This window comes from Ursus americanus, chromosome 14 (genome assembly GCF_024610735.1).
Source record: "Ursus americanus isolate L20-20 chromosome 14, mUrsAme1.1.p, whole genome shotgun sequence".
Lineage (NCBI taxonomy): Eukaryota > Metazoa > Chordata > Mammalia > Carnivora > Ursidae > Ursus > Ursus americanus.
The window spans coordinates 47,438,097-47,455,352 of record NC_142140.1 but is presented as its reverse complement, the minus strand read 5'-3'; the positions used below and the strand labels follow the sequence as shown (position 1 = coordinate 47,455,352).

The 17,256-nt window shown below is 38.7% G+C and overlaps 1 protein-coding gene and 1 pseudogene across 1 annotated transcript; both read left to right on the top strand.

The window, feature by feature from the left end:
• Nucleotides 1-3,282: 3,282 nt before the first annotated feature.
• LOC123796678 (olfactory receptor 7A10-like) lies at nucleotides 3,283-4,104 on the top strand. Its single transcript, XM_045804196.2, has one exon. The coding sequence runs from the start codon at nucleotides 3,283-3,285 to the stop codon at nucleotides 4,102-4,104; it is 822 nt and encodes a 273-aa protein (XP_045660152.2).
• An 8,359-nt stretch (nucleotides 4,105-12,463) lies between these two features.
• On the top strand, nucleotides 12,464-13,485 carry LOC123796677 (olfactory receptor-like protein OLF4; annotated as a pseudogene).
• The last annotated feature ends 3,771 nt before the right edge of the window (nucleotides 13,486-17,256 follow it).

Sequence of the window (17,256 nt, the reverse complement as noted above, 5' to 3'; positions counted from 1 at the left end):
GTTGCGTATAACACCCAGTGCACCATGCAATACGTGCCCTCCTTACTGCCCATCACCAGCCTATCCCATTCCCCACCCCCCCTGAAGCCCTCAGTTTGTTTCCCAGAGTCCATAGTCTCTCTATGGTTCATTCCTTTTATGTACTGGGACCTGTGTGGTTTTATTGTGTTTGGATCCCATTCTTTCAAGAAAAGAATGATAATTTCTTCACCAAGCTTTCTCTTTGGCACTTAATGCTGTATTGTGTAGAGATATATTTATGGGATCAAGTGAGAGCCTACATATTTTGTGTGGTCAAGTCTGTCAGTTGGTCACATCACGTTCCCCTCATTGGTTTAAAACACTGAAACTCTTCTGCATCCTTAGTAGTAAGAATTGCTTTTTACACATATTGTCATCTTATTGCACATCTAATTCTCTTTATTTCTACCATTTTATATTATGGAATTAGATCAGTTTTTTAAAATAACTATCACCTCCTGTCTTTATGCGAAACATGTTCTTTCGTATTCCACTAAGTATCCCCTGCATCCTTCTCATAAGCATGATTGAGTCCGTTTAGGTTACACACAACATAATTATAATTTTAGCTACTGGTGCCTGTCCTATGTTTTAATAGAATGTTTTCCAATTATTTTATTTCCAAGCTTTAATTTTTTAAAAATATTTTATTTATTTATTTGACACAGAGAGAGAGCACAAGCAGGGGGAGTGTTAGAGGGACAGGGAAAAGCAGACTCCCTGCTGAACAGGGAGCCAGAAGCAGGGCTCCATCCCAGGACCCTGAGATCATAACCTGAGCCATAACATGACAGACGCTTAACCGACTGAACCACCCAAGTGCCTCTATTTCCAAGCTTTAAGCATTTCATCCTGAATTAGTGACCCATGTTGATGTGAAGGTTGGTATTGTGTATCTTTTCTGTAAGATGTTAGTATACAATTATTGTTTACTTTTGTTGGAGACAGTAATTGGAATCTACCATATATAACATGATTTTATGTTCCCTACCATTCTTTCTATTTAATGAATTCTCATTTTCTTAAAACTTGTTTCTATACAAACGCACACCTTTGTGGACAAAAAGATGTGAACAAACCAGGTGAGGCCCTGCTCCTTTGGATCATAGGTTTTAATGGAGAACATTGGGTCTTCAAGGATAAATCACATACAGAAAGTGAGTAGATTGTCATGGAACATGCCAAATTTTGCAAAGTATGGTCTGGAATGCTTTTTGCATTGTAGACAAGGAACAGGGAAGCAGGACTGGTGTATATCCATTGGATTTTGTGCCAAACAAAGATCAAACCCAAAAGCCCAAGATAACAAAGGAATGAATGCCACCAACGAAAGTAAGAGAAGAGCCAACCTCATCCTCTCTTGGGTCACATAAAAACAAGTGTGGTCAAATAAACAGGGCATAGGGACAGGAATGACACTTAGATCAGGGGCCTGAGGTGGACCCCATGATGAGGCCAGTGGAGCAGTCAGCATGGGCTCCCTGGAGTCTGATGTAACATCAGCACCCACTCACTGCCTTTTCCCTCTGCAACCTGGTTCTGATGGACTCTTCATTCATACTGTTTTTCCCATATTAGCAGCCACTAGCCTTCTATTAAAATCATTTTTTTCCTTTTCTGCAGCAGATTCTTCTTTTTTTTTTTTTACTGTCCCAGCAAGCATGGCTTTTAAATGATGATCAAACGTGTGTATTTGCAAACACACAAACTCACTTGTATGTACACACACACACAAGCAGGACTGAACAAAGAGAATAACAATTCCAATAGTAACTATGCTCAATTTTTTACATATATGAAATAAACCTATGGACCACATTAGGAAGATGGATACCACTATCCCCACTATTCTGGTAAGAATATTATAATTTTAGAAAGAATTGGTTGTCTTCCTAATTTCAAACAGCTACTGTGTGGTAGATCCAAGATGAAACTCATACACTGGTTCCAAAATTTTGCATTTAATATCATTTAGAAAGTGTTTCATCATTTCTTCTTGATAAATCACCACTATTTTTGTACATTGTGGATTTCCTTTGGTCAATTGCGGTTACTTTTTTTATTCATATTTCTAGCAGATGTTCATACATTATGGTGTTTTGGCAGCATAAATATATCATTCTTTTCTCTTTTGGAGAAATTGGATTTCGCAGCTCTATTATTCTGGGCATCAAGAGGATACCCTAGGGTTGGAATGCAGCCAGAACCAGGGAAACTTTCTCATCATCAAGATCTCTCAGGAACCACCTGGGCTTATTAGACCTTTCTCCCCCTTCTTCCTTTTCTCTGTCTCCTTTTAGTTTGTTACACCTCTCAAAATACAGAACAAAATGGTCATATTAAAATAGAGCACCAAATTACATGTTCATGGAAATATTACCACCTGGAATTTGGGGACTTTTCTATATTCATTAGGGTAATGATAATTTGATGTTGGGAGCTTAACTAGTACATTTCTTTCCTAAATATTGTAGCTGGAGGTGAGAGGAGACTGGTAGTCACATGGTCCCAGGACTCTGTACTGTGTCAATATGGGAACCTTAAAATACAGACTCCAGGATGTTAACCAACACCTGGGGATAAGGAATGGATCCATTGTTATAGACAGGATTCCATGGAAACAAATTAACGAAGTGCAAGGAACACCATGTGAGTGAAGGATTCCGTGTGTCTTGAAGTCTCACCTGCAGTGGGGAGGCCACCTCATTCCTCAACATCGCCTGACACCACCACTCATCACTCTCCCTCTTGCTCTTCTCCTGACCACACTGGCTCCATTTTGAGTCATGGGTATCCATTCAAAACAGGTGCCTTCCTCAAGGACTTTGCCCTGGTTCTTTCTCCTGCAGGGCACACATGTCCACAGATAAACTCGTGTTACCTGTACAGATTTCCCTAAGGTCTCTCCTCAAATGTCACCCTGTTTTAGGTCTTCCTGAACTCCCAGTAAAGATAACACCCTATCCACTTTATTTTATGCCTGCTTATTCTCATCTCATTGTAATTATAACATTTCTACCATGTTACTAATGCCCACTTGTATTAAAATTAACCATTTTTTTTCTAATTTTAGTCATCAAACCATACATGGGACCAGGCAATGATACCCACATTTCAGGATTTCTTCTTCTGGGATTATCAAACAAACAAGAACTGCAGCACCTCCTATTCAGGCTTTTCCTCTCCATGTATGTGATCACTGTGTTTGGAAACCTGCTCATCATCCTGGCCGTCAGCTCTGACTCCCACCTCCACACCCCCATGTACTTCTTCTTCACCAACCTGTCCTTCATAGACATCTGTGTCACCTCTACCATCATCCCAAAGATGCTGGTGAATATACAGACACAGAGCAAAGTTATAACATATACAGGATGCATCAGCCAGATCTGCTTTTCCTTACTCTTTGCGGGCTGGGACGACTTACTCCTGGCTGTCATGGCCTATGACCGCTTTGTGGCCATCTACAACCCCCTACACTACACGGTCATCATGAACCCCTGGCTCTGTGGACTCCTGGCTCTGCTGTCCTGGATCATGAGTGTCCTGAATTCCTTATTACAGAGCTTAATGTTGTTGCAGCTTTCCTTCTGTTCAGAGGTGGAAATCCCCCACTTTTTCTGTGAACTCCATCAGATGATCGAACTTGTCTGCTCTGATACCTTTCTTAATAACACAGTGATATACATTTCAGTTATGGTCCTGGCTGGAGCTCCCCTTGCCGGGATCCTTTATTCACACTCTAAGATTATTTCCTCCATAAGTAGAATCTCATCAGCTGAGGGCAAGTATAAAGCATTTTCCACCTGTGCGTCTCACCTCTTGGTTATCTCCTTATTTTATTGTACAGTCCTGGGAGTGTACCTTAGCTCCGCTGTTACCCAGAGCTCCCACGGAAGTACAATAGCCTTGGTGATGTACACAGTGATCACACCCATGCCGAACCCCTTCATTTACAGCCTCAGGAACAAAGACATAAAGGAGGTTCTGATAAGATTCTTCAGGAGGCCAACTATTAAAGGGACAATTGTCCTGGTGGTGAAGAAGTGCCTTGGTTGTAGGGCTCAAAGCCATGATTTTTGATCATTGTGAAATAGAATTTGCTCCTATGTATTTCCTGAAATATCCATTTCTTAGAATCCAACTTCTCTATACAATTTCAGAATACTCCATTTACTAAGTTTTCTGCTCTATCTGATGTACATACAGTTTTCCCCTTGATCCATTTTCATGTGTTCCCACAATTTCTACCAACCTTGTAACAGAAATATTTGAAAACTTCCATATCTTTTAATAGAACACCTTGATTTCTTAAAAATGACTTCTTTTCAAATGTCATATATTATGCTAAGTAAAATTTCCCTAGACTTCCTGAAGGAATAACCATGAGTTGTATTACTCATATGGATAAAACCTCACTTGGCACCTAACACCTTTTATATAATTTCATCATAGAGGAAAACATGAAATCACAGTTTTCACTTTGAATCTGTTGTCATTCCTTTTCACTCCTTAACTGCTCTTCCCAATGACATAGAATTTATCATCGTTTCCTTTAAGCCTAAGCCTATGGATAGTGATGGTATAGGCTAAGAATGCCTGCGACACTCACCTGGACCCAAAATACTTGTGATTCAGACCTGAGCCAATGTTATGGATGAAGTGTTTCTTTTCATTATTATTGTTGTTGTTGATTATGTTGTAAAAATATAATTGATGTCATCTTGCATTAATTTCAGGCGTAGAATGGAATGATTCAATATTTGTTTATATTGCAAAGTAAGCAGAATAAGTTCCATACACAGTTACAAAATTTCCTTCAGGATGACAATTGTCAAGAACCCATCTGCTAGCTACTTTCAAACCTACGACACAGTTTCTTAGTTAGAGTCACCATGCTGGACATGACATCCCCATAACTTACTCATTTTATAACTGGAAATTTGTACCTTTTCACACTTTCACCCATTTCCCCACTCCTCATGTCCTAGCTCAGGCTCCTATTAATCTGTTCTGTTTACCCACAAGTTTGGTTTGGTTTTGTCTTGTTCTTAAGATTCCACTTATAACTGGGATCATACGGTATTTGTCCCTCTGCCTGACTTATTTCCTTGAGCACAGTGCCCTCAGGGTCCATCCATGATATCACAAATGCCAATATTTCATTCATTTTTATGGCTAAATTGTGTGTGTGTGTGTATATATATATATATATATATATATATATATATATATAATTTTACATAAATTTATATAAACACTTATATAAATATTGTATATTATTTATAAAATATATAAATATTTATATAAATATTTTATGTATATAATATACCTATAATTTAATATATGTGGCACATTTATTTTATTTTAATTCCACTATAGTTAACATACAGTGTTACATTAGCTTCAGGCATACAATATAGTGAGTCAACCCTTCCATACATCACCCAGTGCAGCACACTTACTTTATTCTTTCATCCACTGATGAACATCTAGGTGGTTTCCACGTCTTGGCTATTGGAATTATGTTGCCATGAAATGGAAGTGTACAAGTGTTTGTGAATTTCAGTTTTTATTTTCTTCAGATAAATGCTCAGAAGAGGAATTGCTGGATTAGTATTTCTAATTTTAATTTTTCAAGGAACGTCCATAGTGTTTGCTGCAGTGGTGGCCCCAATTTACATCCCCACAAAGAGTGCACAGGGTTCCCTTTTCTCCACATCCCATCAACACTTTTTGTTTCTTGTCTTTTGGATACTTACCACTCCAAGAGGCATGAGGTGATATCTCACTTTGGTTCTGATTTGCCTTTCCCTGGTGAGTAGCGATGTTGAGCATCTTTTCGTGAACCTGTTGGCCATCTGTATGCCTTCATTGGAAAATGTCTATTCAGACCCTCTGTCCATTGTTCAATCATTGTTTGTTTGTTTGTTTCTTGATATTAAATTGTATGAGTTCTTCATATATTTGGGATATTTACCCCTTATCAGATATATGACTATCAAATATTCTTTGCCATTCAGGAGGTTGCTTTCTTATTTCATTGATGGTTTCCTTTACCATGCAGAAGTTTTTAGTTTGAAGTAGACCTGTTTTTTCTTTGCTTTTGTTCCCTTGCTTTTGGTGTCAAATCTTAAAAATCATTGCCAAGACCATTATGTTTTCTTGTAGGAGTTTTATGGCTCCAGGTCTTACATTCAGGTCTCTAATCCATTTTGAGTTCAAGCCCTATATTGGGCATAGAAACTACTTTAAAAATAAATAAAAGGGGCACTTGGGTGGTTCATTCAGTTAAGGGTCAGACACTTGTTTTGGCTCATGACATGATCTCAGGGCATGGATTCAAGCACCATGTCAGCTGCATGCTCAGCGGGGAGTCTGCTTAAGGATTCTATCTCCCTCTCCCTCTGCCCTTCCCCTGGCTCACCCATGAGTGCACTCTCTCTGTCTCTTTCCAAAATCAATAAATCAATCTTTAACAAAAAAATAAATAAAGTAAGTAAGTCACATTTATATTTTAGCAATGGCAAAGTCAACTTTTCCATTCCATTTCAGCAATGGAGCAGAAGCTCCAGATTGACTTTATTTTTTTTTTCTTCCACTTAAGGTTGGATGTTAACACAAAATTCCCTTACTCGAGAGGAGAGAAACGAATTAATTGAGAAACCAAAATTTGCTTTCCTCCAAAACAATAAATGTCTATATTACATTCTTATTTCTGCTTTAACAAATTACCGCGCAAGAGGCATCAAGGAAACAAATTTATGCTCTTAATGTTTTGGAGGTCAGAAGCCTGAAATAAGACTCTGTGGTCTAAAATCAAGATGTCTGCAGTGCCTGGTGCCTACCGGATGCTCCAGGAGAGTCTCCCTTCTTTCCTATTACCATTTCTAGTGAAAACAAGTGTTCTTTGGCTCATTGCCCTTTCTCCATCTTCAAAGCCAGAGACATGGCATCTTCACATCTTTCTCTGATCCAAGTATTCTGCTTTCCTCTCCCACATTCAGAGGACCATAGAGATTACCTTAGTTCCACCTGCATAATCTTGGCCAACCTTAGATTAAGATCAGCTGCTTAGCAGCCTTATTCCATTTGCTACCTTAATCTCTCTCTTCCTATGAAAACTTAACATAATCAAAGCTTTTAGGTACTAGAATGTGGATGAGTTGAAGAGGCTCTTATTCTGCCTACTAGAAAGACTTTTCCAAAAGTATTTTATTTGGTGCCACTCAAGGGTCCTTATATAAAAGAAATAAACAAATTATCACAGCCCCTAGAATGACTGCATACACTAGTCATTCAAAATTTTATGCAAACACAATTTTTTTTGTCTTGCAAAAACCTACAACCACCTGCACCTTACTCTACACAGCTCCACAGCCTTGATATTCAAAGAGTGGTCCAGTGACCACGACCTGCAGCATCAACATCACTCAGGCACTTGTTAGAATCGTTGAACTCCTGGGCCCACCAGCACCTGCTAAAGCAGAATCTGCATTTAATCTAGAATCCTAGGTAATTTGCAGGCACTTTGAAGTTGGCAAAGAGCTGGTCTAGATTGTTTTCTTACATTCTCAATCTATCTTTGAGGCAGGGTCATTATCTGTGTTGGGAGCTTTCCTGCTCAGTGGAGGGGTTTAGCAGCGTCCCTCAGACATTGCCAGATGTGCCCAGGGGAAAAGGATCACCTCTGGTTGGGACCACTGGCACAGAGATTGAAAACTGGGAATATCCTGACAGAATGCAATCAACACCCATCCCTTTCTGCAATGATAACTTTGAGAAGCTCACTAAATTCCTCAAGCCCCATTTTTCCATGGGGAATGGAGTTCATTCTAGTACTTCCTCACAGAATGGACTTCTACAAAAATTAAATCAGTCAATACATATATGGTGCTAAACTCAGATTATAGTGCAGAAAAAGATCTAAATATATCTCCTCCAATTAACAAACATTTTATAATGACATTTAAGTCACAGCCTGAACTTGTGATAGAAGTGTGAAATTCTTAATTGTTTTGGCAAAACTGTCACAAAGACAAGGAGTGAAGAGTCCAGGGTTTTATATTAAAGGAACAAACTTAGCATCTTTGTTGAAAGAGAGAAAAGAAACATTCTAGAGATATCAGGGGTTGTGTCACCACTACAATTCAGTGCTTTGAAGGACCAAGGAACCAAGTCAAGACCAATTCCTCAGTCTTAAACAGGAGAAAATGTTCACTCAGGAGTGGGATAAAGTGCTGGGAGTTTAGATCTTCAAAAGGCAGAAGAAGTCATAGAAAAGGGGTAAAAAAAAAATGACTTCACCTGGCTTGTCACCCAGCCTCCTAGGAACAGAAATTCAACAGGAATACTTTCCTTTCTGTCCACACCAGTGTCCCACAGGGAAATCATGTGCCTACAGGTGGGAGGAACAAGAGGGAAATGTGCTTAATGAGCAAACCGAACCAGCTGTAAATACCTACTCTGTTGCAGTCCCGCAGCATAGGCAACCTCGGGCTGGACAAGACCCGGTCGTTTCTTGTGCAGTCCTAAGTGTGGATGGGTTTGACCCATTCCTGCTCTCTTGTCTGGGGACAGAACTTCATCTTCCATCATCTACCAACCAGACAGGTATTTTGATGTCCATGTAGAGAACTTCCTTGCAGAGATCCCATCATGATGAGTTTTACCACCTACTAGCGACTGCAGGAGAAGGTCAAGAGAATGAAAATTCAGAGCATTTACCTGAGTCACCTGAGGGCCAACACAGCCTAGCCCAGAGCTGAGAGTTTGCTGTGGCTGTTTGCTGACTTGATTAAGAGATTTATTGATTGATTCATTTATGTATTTATAATGTTAAAAATAGAAGTGAATATTGAACTCAAAAATGCAAGGTTCAGTGTTAACCATTAAATGATTATAATCGAAACCCAGTCATTAGAGGGATGGAAAACATGTACTTAGAACATAAGTCCAAGGATCTTTGCAATTAACCAGAGTAGAGAAGTCAAGTTTTAGCTGTGGAGGGATATACAGTAAAAGTGAAATGAGGACATGTCTTTTCTTGTTTAAGATGGGACATATTAGACTACATTTCTCTACTGAGAAGAAAATCAGGACAAAAAATTCTCCCAGGTACATCTATGCAAGAATGGTCCATGAAACAAACATATCACAGTACCTCCTCATTCTTCAGTATTCAAATGAAATTTTTTATATGGATTATGTGAAAAAGAGTATGCTAATGAGCTTCCTTTACAATTACCTCATTACCTGTGAGCCTGAACACGGTCTGGCTTAGCTCGCCACCCACTTTCTCCATTGAAAATTGTATGTGGGAGTATTGGTGTTTGCATAGTGGGATCAGAGAGGTTTTATCCCTGCTTTTTAATTGCATTCTTTCAAGCAAAGATTTGCTGGCTATTTCACCAATTTAGCTACTTTCCATTTTGCTTTTTTACGTATGTGTAGACATATTTGTGCAGAATGTCTGAGTGTATATATTTTGGGTTTTAAAGTCCATGATTTAGTCATAGTATGTTCCATACACTGATTTCCTACTTTTTTGTTTGTTTGTTTGTTCGTTTTCTGGGAAGAATTGATCTGTCACCTTAGTATTATTCACTGTTCATACTTGTTTCGCAAACACTGAAAGTGCATGTCCTTCTGCATACTTATTACTCACAAATCACCCTTTATAGATATATTCCAACTAGTGCTCACATCTTTGTATTCATAATTGTTCCTTTTGTCCTTTCATTATTGAATCTCTTTCAAAATAGAAATGCCATCACATTAAAGGGGTTCTATTTTACGTTTGACCTAGAAGAAACTTTACCTTCCATAGACATACTTGTCCCTTATCTCTTATTGTGACATGAAACTAAAACTTTAAATGCCACTTTCTCTCCACATTAAAAGACTTTTTCATACTCTTTTATTCCTGAGTCTTTGGCAATCTAATGTAGATTTGGACTCATGTCGAGTTCATTTAACTATTACTCTTTTAAATCTCTTTGTTCAAAAGTTGGTTTTGTCATTTATGAAACATAAGAAATAGGAAGATTGGTAGGAGAAGGAAGGGAAGAATGAAGGGGGGGTAAACAGAAGGGGGAATGAACCATGAGAGACTGTGGACTCTGGGAAACAAACTGAGGGCTTCAGAGGGGAGTGGGCTGGGGGATTGGGATAGGCTGGTGATGGGTATTAAGGAGGGCACATGTTTCATGGTGCACTGGGTGTTATACACAAATAATGAATCATGGAACATTGCATCAAAAACTGGGGATGTACTGTATGGTGACTAGTATAACAAAATAAGAATTATTTTTAAAAAAACTATTCTATGTTATGCACACTTACACATTCACACCCTTTCAATTTGAATGTATAAAAAGACACCTATGCGCATCATAAGTACTTTTTATGTTCCGGCATAATCTTTCTTTCGAGTTTCTCTCCCCCAGTCCTTCTGACTGATGAGTACCTTCTACACGTCCTTCTAGTCAACCAGTGTATCGCTGACTCATTATTTCAACACTCACATGATATTTCGTGTTGTGGTTGTGGCATTTACACTCTTGGTGGTCTTTCATATTTGTTTCTCATTAAATTACTACTATATCAATGCTACTAAGTATTTTTAACACTTGAACATATGTTTCTCAAACAAATGTGATTTGTCCCCCAGCAGACATTGAGTAATGTTTGAAGACATTCCGGGCTGTCACACTGGGGAGGGGTGCTGGAGGCCAGGGATGCTCTAAACATTCTAAAATGCACAGGACAAACCCCACCACGGAAAGGGTTTTGCCTCTGAATGCCCATAGTGCAGAGACTGAGAAACCCTGGGGTAAAGAATATCTGTACTTTTAAAAATATTTTTAAAGTAATCTCTACACCCACCATGGGGCTTGAACCTACAACCCAAGCTCAAGAGTCCCATGCAATACAGACCGAGCCAGACAGGCACCCCAAAGAACATCTGTATTTTTAATATTTTTAACTGTCTTTGGAGCCTCCCCAAGATGCTGTGACACCTCACAATTCTGACAGCAAACGTAGAATGTACCCCTTTGTTAATTGTTCAAACATTCCAATCCCAATCAATGTGACAACCCTTTGAGTGTTTTCTCAGGGGAATGGGTATAAAAGACATTTCTGTGGATTTTTTAAGCTATTAGTGAGCTTGAACAATGATTCCTATATTTGATTACCATGTTAATTTTTCTATTATTACTATGTGTCCACATATTATATGACTAATTGTCTATATTTTCAGCATTTCAAGTTATCGTTGTATATCACAGGTTTTCTATTGACTTTTAGTTAGATATATTTGGTCATAATATACTTTTAATTTTTTTTATTATTTTATGTTAGTCATCATACAGTATATCCCTAGTCTTTGATGTAAAGTTCCATGATTCATTAATTGCATATAACACCCAGTGCACCATGCAATACGTGCCCTCCTTAATACCCATCACCAGCTATACATCTACCTTCTTAATTCTAAGTTTCTTGCCTTAATTATAATGGTTTGCCCTCCTGTGATTTTTATATGTAATTTCTAGATGCATATCTAAAATGAAATGGTTACTCCTAAACTAAGGTTTACTCCTTCTGGTTTTTTTTTGAGATGTGTGAGATAAGGAACTACTGCACTTCTTTCAACGTGGAAAGCTCTTTGTGCCAACTTCCATTCAGCAAACCAATCTTTGCCAACTAAATCCAAATGCAGCTTTGTCATATATTAAATGGCCATATATAATGAGACCTAATTCCTCATTCATTCAACATATACTAAAAGAGCACCTGTTACGTGCCTAAAATTTCTAAGAACTGTATGTGTAATACCCTTCTATTTCAAGGTTTGGGAGAATTTTAGTATTCATACATGTTGATTTTGTGGAATTTCTGCTCCTGTAGATCCTGTCTCAGGTAGTTCTCAAAACTCCCTTCAATGTTGTTGAATACAGACCTATTCCATGAGGTCTTTGTTCAAATGTCAACTTCTTAGCTGAATCTCGATTCACAGTATAACACCCCATCCACTCTCTCCCTTAAATAGCTTCTGTTTTTTCATAACTTCTGCCCCCATCTCATGTTATTTAATCTTTATATATGCTTCTATCCTATCACCATCATTGAATTGTAGGGATTACTGCTTTTCAGCACCCTCTACTTTATGACTAGAAATTTCTGAGACATGTTTGACACTATATATATACACCTAAAGTACATTAAATAATTTCTTATTCAAATTGTACAAAAACTGACCTTTTGGGGAACATCTGATATTGCGCTGGAAATTCCTAATAAGAGAGGAAATAGAGATCCCGTCAAGGGGCGCAGATCCAGTCACAAAATACTGATATTAGTACCTTGATGGGACAATATAAATTTGATCATTTCTACATTAAGAGAAATGTCCATTTGTGGTAAAATTAGTCTTGTTAGTATCCCCTTTACTGGTAGTCACCTCCACCACATGGAACCAGGAAACAATACAGGAATTTCAGAATTTCTTCTTCTGGGATTTTCAGAGGAACCAGAACTGCAGCCCCTCCTATTTGGACTTTTCCTCTCCATGTACCTGATCACTGTGCTTGGAAACCTGCTCCTCATCCTGGGCTTCAGCTCAGACTCCCACCTCCACACTCCCATGTACTTCTTCCTCACCAACCTGTCCTTTGTAGACATCTGTTTCATCTCCACCACCGTCCCCAAGATGCTGTGGAACATTCAGGCTCAGAGCAAAGTCATAACCTATTCAGGCTGCATCATGCAGATGTATTTTTTCATACTGTTTACAGGATTAGACATCTTTCTCCTAACTGTGATGGCTTACGACCGCTTTGTGGCCATCTGTCACCCCCTGCACTACACGGTCATCATGAAGCCCTGGCTCTGTGGACTGTTGGTTCTGCTGTCCTGGATCATGAGCATCTTGCATTCCTTGTTAGAAACCATTATGGTCTTGCAACTGTCCTTCTGTAGAAAGGTGGAAATTCCCCACTTCTTCTGTGAACTCAATCAGATGATCCAACTTGCCTGCTCTGACACATTTCTTAGTAACATGGTGATGTATTTTGCAGCTATGCTGCTGGGGGGTGCTCCACTGGCTGGGATCCTTTATTCTTATTCTAAGATAGTTTCCTCCATACTTGGGATCTCATCAGCTCAGGGCAAGTATAAAGCATTTTCCACCTGCACATCACACTTGTCAGTTGTCTCCTTATTTTATTGTACGAGCCTAGGAGTGTACCTTAGCTCTGCTGCTACCCAGAGCTCCCACTCAAGTGCTGTAGCCTCTGTGATGTACACAGTGGTCACACCCATGCTGAACCCCTTCATCTACAGTCTGAGGAATAAAGACATAAAGGAGGCTCTGATGAGATTCCCTGGGATGGCAGTTCTAAAAGGGTCAAGGGTACTGGGCTGAAGAAGTGCCCATATTGGCAGAGCCTGGGGCCTTAGACAAAAGTTGTGATTTATTTATGCAGATTGTGGAAGTAGAACTTGCTTAGCTAATTTATTTCCTATAATTCTGTCTTTTGTGTTTTGACCTCTCTGTTACAATATATATAACTCACTTTGTTAAGCTTTGTGATATCTCTGATACCCAAGAGATTTTCCCTGTCATTTGTGTACATCTCAATGTTATTCCTAACCTTTAAGGTAAAATATTTGGGAATTCTCACCTATTTCAAAGGACTACATAGATCTGCCAAGAATAATTTCTTCTCAAATGAAATATATCTTGGTGAGTATTTTTCTTTCGTTTGACGAATACTGCTCCTATGGAAAATCTACTCTTGGAAACCACAGTTATTTATATAAGTTTATAACAGAGAAAAATCTGAGACCATGTGCTTCACTTTTGTGAATATCATTTCGTTGCATATCACTACCTTCACTGCTCTACCTGAGAATGGAGACTTTGACGTACTGGTGGTTCTAGCTGCTCATGGGGATATGTCTACAGGTTAGGATCCTGTCGTTACACAGCTTGTGTCCACCATGCCTCCCATAGTCACTGGCAAAACAGAATGATAATAAAATACATGTCTCCACGTGTAATCTACACGGAAGACAAATGTGGAAAAAATAGATTGACATGATATGGCCTTAGAGTCAAACTTGCTTTAAGGATGATGAAGCAAAATACTAAATCATACATTTATTGCTATGCAAAATATTCCTTTCTCAGGCACTTTACCTACCTACTGAATTATGGAATATCAGCATCCATCTGTAAGGTATATTTATTAATATGAAAGACAGGTGGCATATTTAGGGTTTTATTAAATTATGTTCTGGTTTCTGGTTGAACATTTCCAGTGCTACATACAAATACGATTCCTTCCATTTTTCTAAACAAAATATCCCCCACTATTTGAAATTTTGCCCTAATCTCTAAAGGTACAGCAAATGAACAATATCATTATCATCCGTTATATATCATCCTCATAATAACAGAATGACTCACTAGCAAGCTTAGATTCCTGTCCAATATGTGACTCAGAGTCACAAGTTTTATCCACACATGCATGTCCCTCCTACCTTTCCATGTTACCTTGAAGGGTCCTCAATGGACTCAATTTTTTATAATAATATTTTTTTATTATATTATGTTAGTCACCATAAGTACATCCCTGGTTTTTGATGTAAAGTTCCATGATTCATTACTTGCATATAACACCCAGTGCACCATGCAATACTTGCCCTCCTTACTACCCATCACCAGCCCATCCCATTCCCCCACCCCCTCCCCTCTGAATGCTTCAGTTTGTTTCACAGAGTCCATAGTCTCTCATGCTTCATTCCCCCCTCTGATTACCCCCTTCCTTTATCCCTTTCTTCTCCTACCGATCTTCCTACTTCCTATGTTCCATAGATGAGTGAAACCATATAATAATTGAATGGACTCATTTTTAATACAGTTACATGAAATAAACTTGAAGAACACAGTAATCATGAATGCTGCCTTCAAAATCAGAATACATGCTTAGAATAAACAGGACTAGAATATTATAAATGCCCTCAGATATTTCTGATTTATTATATCAGTTAGCTGTGGCTACATAGAAAGGATCTTAAAATTAAATGGCTTAATATAATGTCTTTATTATCAAAGAGGATTGCAGGTTAGGAAGTTGTTCTGTACTCTGCAGGACTCCTTGTGAGTCCTTAGTCAGGTGGTGACAACTCATGGGTACACCCTGCATGGTTCCATTTCCAAGGAACTCAAGAAGGTGCACAATAAGTTCTAACTGCTTCGTTATGCAATTGTCAGAGGATAACCCCTCCAGCCTTCATTTTCTTCTGAAGGCAATGTGGAATCATAAACGTAACTTGAAGAAATGTTGTGAGGAAAGATGAAATGTGTGGAAATACTTTATGGGACAAAGAATGTTCAAGACTAAACGTGTGTGTATGTAAATGTATGTATATACATTTTATTTCAAGAAAACACACATATGGATTACATACACAAGGCTCTTAACCCTCATTATAATTCATTATAACTCATCTATTGTGTTGAAAGAAGGCTTGAGAGAAACGGAGGGTAGAGAAAAAAAAAGAATAAATGTTTACATTCACATAAAATACTAGGAATGTTGAAATTAAGACAAAAAATTTAGAGTAGAACAGGTGGCCTTAATTTTCACAATGCATCACATTTTTTACCTTAATGCCAGAGGCCTCAAAATTTATGCAAGTAGAACTTCTCTGTCCTGGTTAATAGGGCTGAATATCTCCAAACTGACTTTAGATTTTTCTTCTCCTTGAGGTAGCGTTTCAATACAAAATGGCTTTACCCAAGGAAGCTAAGTGAATGATTTGAGGGATTTATTCTTTTTCTTCAAAGAAAATTTAACTGGAGAAATGTCTCTGTCCAATTTCCTATTAATGCTATCACCAATCACCACACTGAGGGTTTAAAAGAAACAAATTTATACTCGTGCAGCCCTGGAAGTCAAAACCAAAAATGAATCTCACTGGGCTAAAATCAGAAGGGGGAATGAAGCATGAGAGACTATGGACTATGAGAAACAAACTGAGGGCCTCAGAGGGGAGGGGGGTGGGGGAATGGGATAGACTGGTGATGGGTAGTAAGGAGGGCCCGTATTGCATGGTGCACTGGGTGTTATATGCAACTAATGAATCATCGAGCTTTACATCAGAAAGCAGGGATGTACTGTATGGTGACTAACATAATATAATATAAAAACATTAAAATAAAAAAAGAATAATGTAAAGTTCCATTTTCATGGTTCATTTTTAATGATGATATAATGTTCATTGAAGTACAAGAAAATAAACTTATTTCCACAATTGCACAAAAAAATAAAATAAATAAAATAAAATAAAATAAAATAAAATAAAATAAAATAAAGACGTCTCTGAAAGGCGCAGAGACCATGAATTCCTCCTGCCCAGTTACATGACTCTGGGTCAACATTTTTTCCCCACAAAAATGCATGTCATTCCAAATTCTACTTGGTACCTGAACAGGATCTTCATTATAATCATTTATTTTGAAAGATTTGTTTATTTTTATGAGAGAGAGAGAGCAAGGGTGGGTGCAGAGGGAGAGGGAGAAAGAATCAAGAGAAGATTCCTCTCACTGAGACTGAAACCCCAAGCAGGGCTTGATCCAAGGACCCTCAGATCATAACCTGAACCAAACCGAGTCTGACGCTCAATGGACTGAACCACCCAGGCGCTAGCATCACCTTTTAGCAGTTCTCCAAAATAAACTTAAATATCAGAATGATCATGAATGTTGTTGCAAGCAAACCACCCTGAAGGCAAATGGCTTCAAATGGAATTGTATGGTAATGAGTTGTTCTAATCTCTGTTGATGTCCTCAAAAGTCTTGAGTCACCTGTGTGTCAGCTGGGGGTGTGATGCTGATCTCGCCAGGGCATTCTAATATAATTGTGGTTTGGCTAGCTACCTGTGGCTGATCCAGAGTGGCCTTGGCTTGGACAGCTGGGCTCTGCCCCACATGTCCTCACTTCCTCTGGCAGAACACCTGGCTTAATTCACTTTTTGGAGGCAGAGATCCAAGACAAAGCAGCAGAAATGCACCACAGCTGTAAGGTCAAATGTAACTCCCATCATATCCTGCTGGCCACAGCACATAAAATACCCTAATCCAGCCCAGATCAAAGGTGAAGGATGAGTCTCCACCACCTGACGGAAGGTGCTGCACACACTGTCAAAGACATGGCAACAGAG

Bases quoted from the DNA above. Each gene is read 5' to 3' on its own strand.
- LOC123796678 (XM_045804196.2), top strand. From the start codon at position 3,283: ATGTACTTCTTCTTCACCAACCTGTCCTTCATAGACATCTGTGTCACC.